This window comes from Taudactylus pleione, unplaced genomic scaffold, assembly GCF_031769625.1.
Source record: "Taudactylus pleione unplaced genomic scaffold, aTauple2 ptg000277l, whole genome shotgun sequence".
Lineage (NCBI taxonomy): Eukaryota > Metazoa > Chordata > Amphibia > Anura > Myobatrachidae > Taudactylus > Taudactylus pleione.
Genome location: NW_028284679.1, coordinates 3,787,840 through 3,801,657, shown reverse-complemented (window position 1 = coordinate 3,801,657; position 13,818 = coordinate 3,787,840). Strand labels below are relative to the sequence as shown.

The following is a 13,818-nucleotide window of genomic DNA, read 5'->3' as shown; positions in this document are numbered from 1 at the left end:
GCTCTCTCTCTATACTAAGAATAAGGAGCGGCCTGTGCACTGTGAGATAAGCTCTCTCTCTATACTAAGAATAAGGAGCGGCCTGTGCGCTGTGAGATAAACTCTCTCTATACTAAGAATAAGGAGCGGCCTGTGCACTGTGAGATAAGCTCTATCTATACTAAGAATAAGGAGCGGCCTGTGCACTGTGAGATAAGCTCTCTCTCTATACTAAGAATAAGGAGCGGCCTGTGCACTGTGAGATAAGCTCTCTCTCTATACTAAGAATAAGGAGCGGCCTGTGCACTGTGAGATAAGCTCTCTCTCTATACTAAGAATAAGGAGCAGCCTGTGCGCTGTGAGATAAACTCTCTCTATACTAAGAATAAGGAGCGGCCTGTGCGCTGTGAGATAAGCTCTATCTATACTAAGAATAAGGAGCGGCCTGTGCGCTGTGAGATAAGCTCTCTCTCTATACTAAGAATAAGGAGCGGCCTGTGCACTGTGAGATAAGCTCTCTCTATACTAAGAATAAGGAGCGGCCTGTGCACTGTGAGATAAGCTCTCTCTATACTAAGAATAAGGAGCGGCCTGTGCACTGTGAGATAAGCGCTCTCTCTCTATACTAAGAATAAGGAGCGGCCTGTGCACTGTGAGATAAGCTCTCTCTCTATACTAAGAATAAGGAGCGGCCTGTGCACTGTGAGATAAGCTCTCTCTCTCTATACTAAGAATAAGGAGCGGCCTGTGCGCTGTGAGATAAGCTCTCTCTCTATACTAAGAATAAGGAGCGGCCTGTGCACTGTGAGATAAGCTCTCTCTATACTAAGAATAAGGAGAGGCCTGTGCACTGTGAGATAAGCTCTCTCTCTCTATACTAAGAATAAGGAGCGGCCTGTGCGCTGTGAGATAAGCTCTCTCTCTATACTAAGAATAAGGAGCGGCCTGTGCACTGTGAGATAAGCTCTCTCTCTATACTAAGAATAAGGAGCGGCCTGTGCGCTGTGAGATAAACTCTCTCTATACTAAGAATAAGGAGCGGCCTGTGCACTGTGAGATAAGCTCTATCTATACTAAGAATAAGGAGCGGCCTGTGCACTGTGAGATAAGCTCTCTCTCTATACTAAGAATAAGGAGCGGCCTGTGCACTGTGAGATAAGCTCTCTCTCTATACTAAGAATAAGGAGCGGCCTGTGCACTGTGAGATAAGCTCTCTCTCTATACTAAGAATAAGGAGCAGCCTGTGCGCTGTGAGATAAACTCTCTCTATACTAAGAATAAGGAGCGGCCTGTGCACTGTGAGATAAGCTCTCTCTATACTAAGAATAAGGAGCGGCCTGTGCACTGTGAGATAAGCTCTATCTATACTAAGAATAAGGAGCGGCCTGTGCGCTGTGAGATAAGCTCTATCTATACTAAGAATAAGGAGCGGCCTGTGCACTGTGAGATAAACTCTCTCTATACTAAGAATAAGGAGCGGCCTGTGCACTGTGAGATAAGCTCTCTCTCTATACTAAGAATAAGGAGCGGCCTGTGCGCTGTGAGATAAGCTCTCTCTATACTAAGAATAAGGAGCAGCCTGTGCGCTGTGAGATAAGCTCTCTCTCTCTATACTAAGTACATAAGGCGCGGTTAGCAGGCTTTCCCATCGTTATAAGAACCTGGTCATTGCCCCTCACACTACATTACACAGCTGTGCAGCAGAGCGGATGATGTATTCTTCGTTGCATAGAAATACAGGCAGTTTCCATACAGTTGGTGACTTAGGCTCTGGATACCAAGCGATCATTGTTATTACAGCTCCTGTTTGTGCTGCAGCCCCATTCCCCGGACCTGAAGACATCACATATCACCTCCCCCTAACTAACCCCAGCACGTGACTGGACCCACGCCCACTTGTCTGCTCCATGTAACCGCCATCTTTAGAGAGCTGCAGAGGACTATATACACCCACCTTATGCAGGGGCATTTAGAAGGTAAATGAAATGGGGTCTGGTGTGTGGACAGCACATATACAGGCAGCGTGTGGTCTTACATTGCTTTGTCTGGCTCCTCCCTATGATACGTACATGCGATGGGGAGGACACTACACATATACAGGCAGCGTGTGGTCTTACATTGCTTTGTCTGGCTCCTCTCTATGATACGTACATGCGATGGGGAGGACACTACACATATACAGGCAGCGTGTGGTCTTACATTGCTTTGTCTGGCTCCTCCCAATGATACGTACATGCGATGGGGAGGACACTACACATATACAGGCAGCGTGTGGTCTTACATTGCTTTATCTGGCTCCTCTCTATGATACATACATGCGATGGGGAGGACACTACACATAGCTACAAATTACCATTTGGTTACAAATAACCATAACGCAGAGGAATTCTTACAAAATCAGACAGCTAAAAATTAGTGAATTTATTTCTGCGCAGTGGGTGGAGCCTACCTTAGATCTCTCTGCAGTACAGATAGACTGGCAGAGGCTTATTCATTTATACATTGTACATAAATGAGCATGTAATACTGTAGTGGTTATTTATGACGACATAGTAAGATATTTTAAATACCATTTCCTGTACTCTGTTGCACACTCAGCTCCTCCTCCCTATGTGTATATCATTGATTATTTCCATAGAGACAGCGCTAAACCTACACACTAACCGCACACAATACATCAAGGGTGAGCGCGGTAATTATTTTTCCTCTTCTCCAATTGATACGAGAGGAAAGGCGACCTCTCTGTAATTACCAGCGGCACACCCAAGCAACCTCCAACCTCTAACCCCGTCCAGTGCACAAGGGACCCAGCACATTATTATGTATAACACCACGCACTGGTGGAATGGCGCAGAGGAATGAGGTCGGGAGAGGAAGAACGGATCGCAGTTGCAGACCAGCCAATGGCGGTGAGCTGTGGGCGGTACCTTTTCTCTTCCAGCAGCTCCTTGTCCTGTCCTTGTTACTGGTTACACTGGTGCTGCTGCTGCTGGTGGAGCTGCTGCGCTCGGAGCTCTGGGAGTCAGACTGAGGGTCACTGCTGTCCTCTGAGAAGTCAGAGAGATCCTTCACCAGGTCGGCCGCGTCCTTCTGTAAGGGAAGAACACACTATAACAGTCGCCAAATATAACAGCATCAGGTCAGCGCTGATTAGATGGATCTCCTTATTCTGAGCAATGTGAGCCTCCACAGGCCTCCTTATCCACTGCCACACGGGCCTCCTTATCCACTGCCACACGGGCCTCCTTATCCACTGCCACACGGGCCTCCTTATCCACTGCCACACGGGCCTCCTTATCCACTGCCACACAGGCTGACATCAGGCAGCACACACACATTACAGTACAGTACACACACACACACACATTACAGTACAGCACACACACACACACATTACAGTACAGCACACACACACACACACTACAGTACAGCACACACACACACACACACATCACAGTACAGTACAGTACAGTACAGCACACACACACACTACAGTACAGCACACACACATACAGTACAGTACACACACACACATTACAGTACAGTACACACACACATTACAGTACACACACACACACACTACAGTACACACACTACAGTACACACACACACACTACAGTACAGCACACACACACTACAGTACAGCACACACTACAGTACAGCACACACTACAGTACAGCACACACTACAGTACAGCACACACACACACACACACTACAGTACAGCACACACACACACACTACAGTACAGCACACACACACACACACACACACTACAGCACACACACACACATTACAGTACACACACATTACAGTACACACACACACACTACAGTACACACACACTACAGTACACACACACATACAGCACACACACATTACAGTACAGTACAGCACAGCACACACACACACATTACAGTACAGCACAGCACACACACATTACAGTACAACACAGCACACACACACACACACTATCTAATTTCTTTATTAGAAATAGATAGATAGATATATATCTATCTATCTATCTACACACACATATAATATAAAAAAAATTTCATCTTTTTTTACGGGAGACTGTATGAAAAAAAAAATATGAGACAATTAGAAAAAAAAAAAAAAGTGGAGAGTAAAGTAAGAGAAAGGGAGGGGGAAGGTAACAAAGGCTAAGGTGTTCCAAGTCTACACAGAGTACGTCAATGAGATCATCTAAACAAGCGTGAAGACTGGTGTGCGCCTAACTCATAGGTCTGGAGAACCATCAGAACATTAGAAGATTACACATCAGTGACCACGTGGCATTTTCAAATACTTTCATAATTCCTCCAGATGTGGTTGGAGGCAAGTAATCTAGATATACAGTGCATCCGGAAAGTATTCACAGCGCTTCATTTTTCCACATTTGGTTATGTTACAGCCTTATTCCAAAATGGAATAAATTCATTTTTGTCCTCAAAATTCTACACACAATACCCCATAATGACAATGTGTTAAAAGTTTGAGATTTTTTCAAATGTAATGAAAAAAAAAAAGGGAAGAACTTAAAAAAAAAAACCACATGTACATAAGTAATCAGTCATAAAGCTCAAAATTGAGCTCAGGTGCATCCTGTTTCCACTGATCATCCTTGAGATGTTCCTACAGCTAAATTGGAGTCTACATGTGATAAATTCAGTTGTTTGGACATGATTTTCAAAGGCATACACCTGTCTATATAAGGTCCCACACTTGACAGTGCATGTCAGAGCACAAACCAAGCATAAAGTCCAAGGAATTGTCTTTAGACCTCTGATATAGGATTGTCTCAAGGCACAAATCTGGGGAAGGGTACACAAAAATATCTGCTGCTTTGAAGGTCCCAATGAGCACAGTGGCCTCCATCATCCATAAATGGAAGAAGTTCGGAACCTCCAGGACTCTTCCTAGAGTTGGCCGGCCGTCTAAACTGAGCGATCGGGGGAGAAGGGCCCTAGTCAGGGGGGTGACCAAGAACCTGATGGTCACTGTCAGAGCTACAGCATTCCTCTGTGGAGAGAGGAGAACCTTCCAGAAGGACAACCATCTCTGCAGCAATCCACCAATCAGGCCTGTATGATAGAGTGGCCAGGCGGAAGCCACTTGTGATTAAAAAGCACATGGCAGCCCACATGGAGTTTGCCAAAATGCACCTGAAGGACTCTCAGACCATGAGAAACAGAATTCTCTGGGCTGATGAGACAAAGATTGAACTCTTTGGTGTGAATGCCAGGCGTTATGTTTGGAGGAAACCAGGCACCGCTCATCACCAGGCAAATACCATCCCTACAATGAAGCATGGTGGTGGCAGCATCATGCTGTGGGGATGTTTTTCAGTGGCAGGAACTGGGAGACTAGTCAGGATAGAGGGAAAGATGAATGCAGCAATGTACAGAGACATCCTGGATGAAAACCTGCTCCAGAGCGCTCTAGACCCTAAGCACACAGCCAAGATATCAAAGGAGTGGCTTCAGGGCAACTCTGTGAATGTCCCTGAGTGGTCCAGCCAGAGCCCAGACTTGAATCTGATTGAACATCACTGGAGAGATCTGAAAATGGCTGTGCACCGATGCTTCCCATCCAACCTGATGGAGCCTGAGAGGTGCTGCAAAGAGGAATGGGCGAAACTGCTCAAAGATAGGTGTGCCAAGCTTGTGGCATCATATTCAATAAGACTTGAGGCTGTAATTGCTTCCAAAGGTGCATCAACAAAGTATTGAGCAAAGGCTGTGACTACTTATGTACATGTGATTTGTTAATTAAAAAAAAAAAAAAAAAAACTTGCAAAAATCTTAAACAAAACTTTTTACACGTTGTCATTATGGGGTATTGTGTGTAGAATTTTGAGGACAAAAATAACATTTATTCCATTTTGGAATAAGGCTGTAACATAACAAAATGTGGTAAAAGTGACGCGCTGTGAATACTTTCCGGATGGACTGTAGTATACTTTCCATCTGTCATGGAACTTTGCAGCTTCCTTCTCCAAGTCCACCATTGCAGTGCGTCTGTCATAATATAGTATATTAAGTAGCTTTGCTTTAACTAGTTCTAGGGAAGGTGCGTGGGAAGAGATCCAGTTTTGTAGTAGGGTTTTTTTAACAATCATAACTAGTATCATCAGGAGAGTTATAGGAGGTGTTAATGTTGGGTGACCAGGATACAAAGTCCGCTAGTAGGAACTCTTCCCATACAAACGGAACCCTTACACCTGTGATGTGCATGAGAAAGGAACGGAATTTACACCAGAATATCTTTATCTTTGTGCATTACCAGACAGTATAAGCTACAGAGGACACATGACAATACGGGCAAGCACCCGATTCTGAAGGTAACATATGTCTCCTTTGAGTTTAGGAAACAGGATCTGTTACATGCATCTCCTGCAATTAAGCTGTTTTATGTTATGGATTTTTATTGAAGTTAAAACGGTACTTTCACTACTAGAGGCTTTTTGTCTCTTCCCCTTTGTGTGGTTTATGAGCCTGGTATTCCTATCAAGGATAAGACAAAAGGAGAAGGAGAGAAAAAGTACATTTGTGAATGAAACATTGGAAAAATTAATCTTGAAATTCTGGAGAGTGTGTGTGTGTGTGTGTGTGTGTGTGTGTGTGTGTGTGTGTATATGTGTATATGTATGTGTGTATATGTATATCTGTGTGTGGATGTGTGTGTATGTGTGTGTGTGTATGTGTGTGTGTGTGTATGTCTGTGTGTGTATGTATGTCTGTGTGTGTATGTCTGTCTGTGTGTGTATGTCTGTCTGTGTGTGTATGTCTGTCTGTGTGTGTATGTCTGTCTGTGTGTGTATGTCTGTCTGTGTGTGTATGTCTGTCTGTGTGTGTATGTCTGTGTGTGTATGTCTGTCTGTGTGTGTATGTCTGTATGTGTGTGTATGTCTGTATGTGTGTGTATGTCTGTATGTGTGTGTATGTCTGTATGTGTGTGTATGTCTGTATGTGTGTGTATGTCTGTATGTGTGTGTATGTCTGTATGTGTGTGTATGTCTGTATGTGTGTGTATGTCTGTATGTGTGTGTATGTCTGTATGTGTGTGTATGTCTGTATGTGTGTGTATGTCTGTATGTGTGTGTATGTCTGTATGTGTGTGTATGTCTGTATGTGTGTGTATGTCTGTATGTGTGTGTATGTCTGTATGTGTGTGTATGTCTGTATGTGTGTGTATGTCTGTATGTGTGTGTATGTCTGTATGTGTGTGTATGTCTGTATGTGTGTGTATGTCTGTATGTGTGTGTATGTCTGTATGTGTGTGTATGTCTGTATGTGTGTGTATGTCTATGTGTGTGTATGTCTATGTGTGTGTATGTCTGTATGTGTGTGTATGTGTGTGTGTGCGCGTCCATGTATGTGTAACTTTTCATAGTAGGGTTACAGCAAGTGTATGTATACACACACACACACACACGTATGTGTACCCAGCGGCTCTGCTTTGTGCTAATTTTTCATAGTGGGATCTTGGGGTGAGTGGAGCTCTGATTATCACACGTATGTGTACCCAGCGGCTCTGCTTTGTGCTAATTTTTCATAGTGGGATCTTGGGGTGAGTGGAGCTCTGATTATCACACGTATGTGTACCCAGCGGCTCTGCTTTGTGCTAATTTTTCATAGTGGGATCTTGGGGTGAGTGGAGCTCTGATTATCCCTTTATTGACCATAATTGTTACGATTGCCATAAAGGTAACTCTATGCACTTAGACTTCTTCTGTTCCCCCTTTCTAAGACACAGTTAAGTCCTTGCTGCTTACAACACTGCATTATTCCGGCTGTAGAGACTGGAGTGGGTAGAAGTGCAGTGCGTTTGTGGAGTCTCATCGCCACCTCCTGGTACCTACTGTATATTGCAATTTCTCTTAGCCTAATAAATTTGCATCCGCCGCCCCTTGTGAATGTAATATTTTCGGAGGAGTATTGTGTAACTCGTATCAGTTTCCATTTCATATTGGTAGAGCTACTTGATTGCATTCTCTTTGTGTATCCCACAGCACTCTGGGGTTAGTGTTTATTTCTAACTCGTTACAAAGTCTCCCATTACCCCCCCCCCTCTTTTTCTTTCCCCTACTCACTTTTCCTTTATGTACTTATTATATAGGACTCTCATATTGGTGTTGTTGACTTATTATTACTACAGTATATTTTGTTATTCTATGTATTTCTCATGGAATTATGATGATTGTTTCTCTTTTGCTATAGTAATTTATGATGCCTTTTGCTGCTTATATTTGCTGTAATTTTCTATATATTTTTGCACTTAATCAAAAGATTTAAAAAAGAGGAAATATGGTAAGAACTTACCTTTGTTATCTCCCTTTCTACGAGGTCCTTAGGGTCCACAGGTGACCTTGGAGTACAGGTGGATGATGTAGGCATCGGGCACCATGCAGTTAATTTCTTTCCTCCCAGGATGCACTGGTCCTCCTCCATACCCCGCCTCCTAGCCAGGGCATCACTCAGTTTAGTAGTAAGCCAGAGGCCGAAGGAGAGTACTGTGAGAGAAGGAAGTCTGGAACATACAAGAATCACATTCTCACTAGAAAGGAGACAGACTGTAGACCAGACAACACCATAGCTACCGTACAGGGCGTAAGGGTGGGTGCCCTGTGGACCCTAAGGACCTTGTAGAAAGGGAGATAACAAAAAGGTAAGTTCTTACCATATCTCCTCTTTTCTACTTCAGGTTCCTTAGGGTCCACAGATGACCTTGGGGGATGTCCCAAAGCAGTTCCCCTTAAGGGGGGATACGCTCCTGTACAGAAAGGAGAACCACCGTCCAAAGGAAGCATCCTGAGAGGCCGCCTTACAAAGCTGTACAGCCGAGGCACCACGCCGAGCTGCCCACAAACCTCGTAGAATGAGCAGATACAGAAGGCAGAGCTGGTAGGCCCTCCCTAGAGTAGGCCTCCGAAATAGTCAGACAAAGCCATCGTGCCAAAGTCTGCTTCGTGGAAGGCCAACACCTTTTATGGAACCCCAAAAAAAACAAAGAGAGTCTGACTTTCTATATGACAGAGAACGGTCCACATAAATTCTGAGGGCTCGCAACACATCCAAAGAGGCCTCACCTGCTGAAAGACCCGGCCCAAGAAAAGCCGAAACCACTATTTCCTCATTAATGTGGAAACTTGTCACCACCTTAGGAAGGAAACCAGGGCGAGTACGAAGTACTGCCCTGTCCTGGTGGAACACCAGATATGGAGAGCTACACGAAAGTGCCCCTAAATCTGACAATCATCTAGCCGAAGCAATGGCCAGAAGGAAGACGGTCTTAAAAGTAAGCCATTTCAAATCCACCGATTCCAGTGGTTCAAAAGGCGGGCCCTGCAAGACTTGAAAGATAAACCACCAAATTCCAAGGCTGCACCGGAGGCACAAAGGGTGGCTGAATCCGCAGCACACCTTGTAAAAAGGTGCGCACATCCTGCAGAGTCACAATCCGTCTCTGAAACCACACAGACAGGGCCGAGACTTGTACCTTCAGTGAAGCCAGTCGGAGTCCTAGGTCCAGGCCTGCCTGGAGGAAAGCCAGTATCCTGGAAATCCTAAACGTCTGAGGATCATACCCTTTAGGGGTGCACCACTGAAAGTAGGAGTGCCACACTCTGTGGTAAATCCTGGCAGAGGCTGGCTTCCGTGCACTCATCAAGGTGTTATCCAACGCACCAGAGAAGCCCTTTGACCTTAAGAGGGATGACTCAAGAGCCATGCCGTCAAAGCCAAGCGACCCAGATCCGGGTGAAGGCAGGGACCCTGTGACAACAGGTCCTGACGTTGAGGTAACAACCAGGGAGTGTCTATTGACAGACTCTGAAGGTCTGAGTACCAGTGCCTCCGTGGCCACGCTGGAGCCACCAGCAGGAGCCTGCCTCCTTCCTGCTTGAACTTTCTGAATACACGAGGAAGATGGGACACTGGAGGAAAAAAAAAGCTACGCGAACCGAAAGGTCCACCTGACCGACAGAGCATCGACTAGCAGAGCGCCTGCGTCTCTTGTCCTCGATCCGTACATTGGTAGCTTGTAATTGTGTCGGGAGGCCATTAGGTCCACGTCCGGAAAACCCCATCTGTCCACCAGGAGTTGAAACACCTCCTAGTGAAAAGACCACTCCCCTGGATGCATGTCGTGACGGCTGAGGAAGTCCGCCTCCCAATTGAGGACCCTGGGTATGAACACTGCCGATATGGCCGGAAGATGGCAGTCTGCCCATTTCAGGATGGCCGCCTGACTTAGAGTCCCTCCCTGGTGGTTGATGTAACGCCACCATCGTGGCGTTGTCTGACTGCACCTGCACAGGACTTCCTTGTAGGATGTGTCTTGCTCTTGTGAGAGCCAGGAAGACTGCCCTTAGTTCCAATGTATTGATTGGAAGGACGGTTTCCTCTAGCGTCCACCGACCCTGAAAGGAGTGGGGACCTGACACTGCGCCCCAACCCCGCAGACTGACATCCATTGTCAGTAGGGCCCAGTCCGGTATCCAAAAGGGGCGGCCCTGAGTGAGATGCTGAGTTTGCAGCCACCAAGCCAGAGACAACCTGACTTCCGGGGAGAGTACCATGGTCTGTGCCTTCAATTTCCGAGGTGATCTGTCCCAACGGGCAAGGATCAATGTCTGTAGAGGCCTCAAATGAAATTGTGCATATTCCACCATGTCGAGTGTTGACACCATCGACCCCAGCAATTGCATTGCTGCATGCACAGAGACCCAGCGACTGTCGAGACATCTGCGTACCCGCGTCTGCAGCACCGAGATCTTGTCTGATGTCAGGAAGATCCTTTGCTGCTGTGAGTCCAATAGAGCTCCTAGATGCAGCATCCTCTGCGACAGAGTTAGAGAAGACTTCTCCCAATTTATGACCCATCCAAGCGACTGAAGCACAGAGATGGTCATCTGGAGGTGATGGAGAAGTACCTCTGGAGATCCTGCCAGGAGCAACAGATCGTCCAGATATGGTAATAGGCGGATCCCCTGCAGCCGCAGATGGGACGCCATTACTGCCATAATTTTTGTAAATACCCAAGGAGCGGCCAAAGGGTAACGCCTGGAACTGGAAGTGTTGCTGTTGCACAGCAAACCTGAGAAACCGTTGATGCGAAGCCGCAATCGGGATATGCAGATAGGCATCCCGGATGTCCAGGGATACCATGAAATCCCCCGGTTCCAAAGCCAGTATGATAGTACGTAGCGTCTCCATCCGGAAACGCTGGGACAATCACTCCTGCCTTGCGCAGGGAACATACCGCCTCCTGTATGAATAAAGCTTTGTCCTTGTTGGAGACTTCAGAGTGGAAGAATTGGTGAGGGGGCTGGCTGCGAAACGAGAGGGCATAACCCCGAGAGACCATCTCTCTTACCCAGGCATCTGTTGTGGTTTGATGCCAGTACTGAACAAACTGAAGAAGTCGGCCTCCCACTGTGGGGTCCCCCAAATGGAGGCCCATCCCGTCCTGCTGTGGACTTGTCGTCCGGTTTAGAGGCTGGACGCCTTGTACTCCAAATTTGCTTTTTGGGTCTGCCAGTCTTCCTGACAGCCGTCTGCTTGGGAAGCGACTGACTTAAGCCTAGTCTGCGCTCTGTTGGGCCGAAAGTATGGAGTTTGGGAACCAGAGGGGACCAAGGCTGATGGCAGACGAGCCGACTTGGCTGCTGCTAAAGTGTCCACGATCTTGTCTAGATCTGGGCCAAACAATACTTTCCCGTTGTAGGGTAAAACTTCCAGTCCCTTCTAAGAGTCTGCATCCACCCTCCAGGAACGGAGCCATAAGGACCTGCATGCTGTGACAGCCGCGGCTGACACTCTTGAGGATAACAAGCCGACATCCAGAGCTGCCTCATTCATATAGGTAGCCGAGTCACGTATCTTGCCCACCAGGGACAATTGGTCCTCTAAAGCATCAGGAGACAGGGACTCCTCCAACAGATCTGCCCAGGATTCCACGGCCCTAGCTACCCTAGAGATAGCCATAGACGGTCTGGCCACTGCTCCCGACAAGAAGTAAATGGACTTTAGGCAGTTTCCACCTTCCGGTCAGTTGAGTCCTTTAAGGACGCAATGGAAGACATAGCTAAGGTCGCACTTCTGACTAAGCGTGTTACATGGGAGTCCACTACAGGAGGTGAAGCCCATTTCTTGAAGTACTCCTCAGGAAAGGGGTATGTATTAACCTGACACTTTTGCGGCTGGAACCGCCTCGCCGAAGCCTTCCACGCCTCCTCCAGATGATCCACTAGCTGATCTGACAGAGGGAAAATGGCTGTAGAAGTTTTAACCCTCTTAAACAAGGGGTGTTTAGATTTAAACAGCCTGAGGGGCATCTTCCTCCTCCTCAATGACCAACACCTCTTTTACTGCTCGGACCAGGCCCGGAATGTAAACACTGGACTTGTGCTGCTCATCCCTTGGAGATAGTTCAGAGTCAGACTCTGGATGCACCCCAATGTCCTCGGACGACCTGTCATCCACATAGGGATGGCGAGGAGACACAGACGGCCTTTTTGTCAGCACCCTAGGGGTCCTAGATAGTGAATCAGGGTCAGAGCCCGCAGACAGGTTGACCTGAGACCCCTTTGGTACATTAAGCACCTGCGGTGCCAACTGGAATTGTGGCATAGGAGCCAGAACCAGCGGATGCTGTGAAGACCCCACTTGGGGGATTAAAGGGGACACTGTCATGCGAACCATAAGCGTCTGCAGTGCCTGAGCAAAGCACGCCCACGGGGTTATTGCGCAGTCCCTAGGACTGAAGAGGGACCTGCAGGGACATAACACCTACCGCATAAACCCTCACGCAGCACATCAGTCTCCCCAATGCCAGCAGCACAACGTACACAAGACTGCAAGGCGGGGATAGGCACCCGGGTATTATCCTCACCGCTGGACAGAAAAACAGTGTACAGCAATATACTTTATTTTTAGTAGAAAGTAAAGCAGACACACTCAGATGCTAGCAAACAGTCACAAACAATGCAGGAGAAAAACTCCGCACTACCTGGCACTTTACATCAACCTTAAAGTCACTGAAGACTGAAAGGGTTAAAAGTGCTACAAATCAACTTCAAAACCAAAGGGTTAATGAAGGCTGCACCTACATACCAGATCCGGGAATCAGTGTATGTAGAGGGACACAGGACACCAGCTACTCACCACTGCCTGGGAGTCAGAAAATGGCCCCCGAACGCTTGCTGGGGGGTGGTGCCTGTAGGAGGAGTCCACTACAGCATGGCCTGAGAGCAGAGCAAGGGCACACTGAGTGGGGGGGAGGGGCCGGCTGCTGTGCAGGCGTGCCATCTTCCCCGGCCAGGCTGAGAACCGCCGGGGACGCCGGGCCCTACCTCCTCCAGAGCCCGGCGGTTTATATGTCCCTGGTGGCCTAGTGGACGCCACGGTATGGAGGGCAGAGCACCACTGCTGCCGGCACCGGGCGTCCCCTACCTGGCGCTAACGGGCTGCCCTGCAGCGGTTCCATGGATACCGCGCGCAGTATCTGTAACTCATCTACCGCCCCCCCCCCCCCCCTGCAGCCCTACCACCACCCTGCAAAGCACCCGGTGCTCCCCAACCTCTCCGGCCGGGGCACCACACTAAACTGAGTAATTGCCTGGCTGGGAGGCGGCGTAAGGAGGAGCAGTGCATCCTGGGGGGAAAGAAATTAACTGCATGGTGCCCAATGCCTACGTCATCCACCAATACCCCAAGGTCACCTGTGGACCCTAAGGAACCTGAAGTAGAAATAAATATGTATGTGTGTATGTGTTTATAAACAAACAGATGAAGCACTGTTTGTCAGTTACATAATTGGAATAGATCAGTGATTA

The 13,818-nt window shown here is 47.4% G+C and overlaps 1 protein-coding gene across 3 annotated transcripts in view; it reads right to left on the bottom strand.

Annotated features, from left to right (window-relative positions):
• The window catches only part of ASXL2 (ASXL transcriptional regulator 2), a 92,991-nt gene that overhangs the window by 56,185 nt on the left and 22,988 nt on the right, over positions 1-13,818 (bottom strand). For all 3 annotated transcript variants that reach the window (XM_088481724.1, XM_088481723.1, XM_088481725.1), the window contains exon 4: positions 2,907-3,069. In XM_088481724.1, coding sequence (XP_088337850.1) covers positions 2,907-3,069 — 163 coding nt within the window. The remainder of the gene's footprint in view (positions 1-2,906; positions 3,070-13,818) is intronic.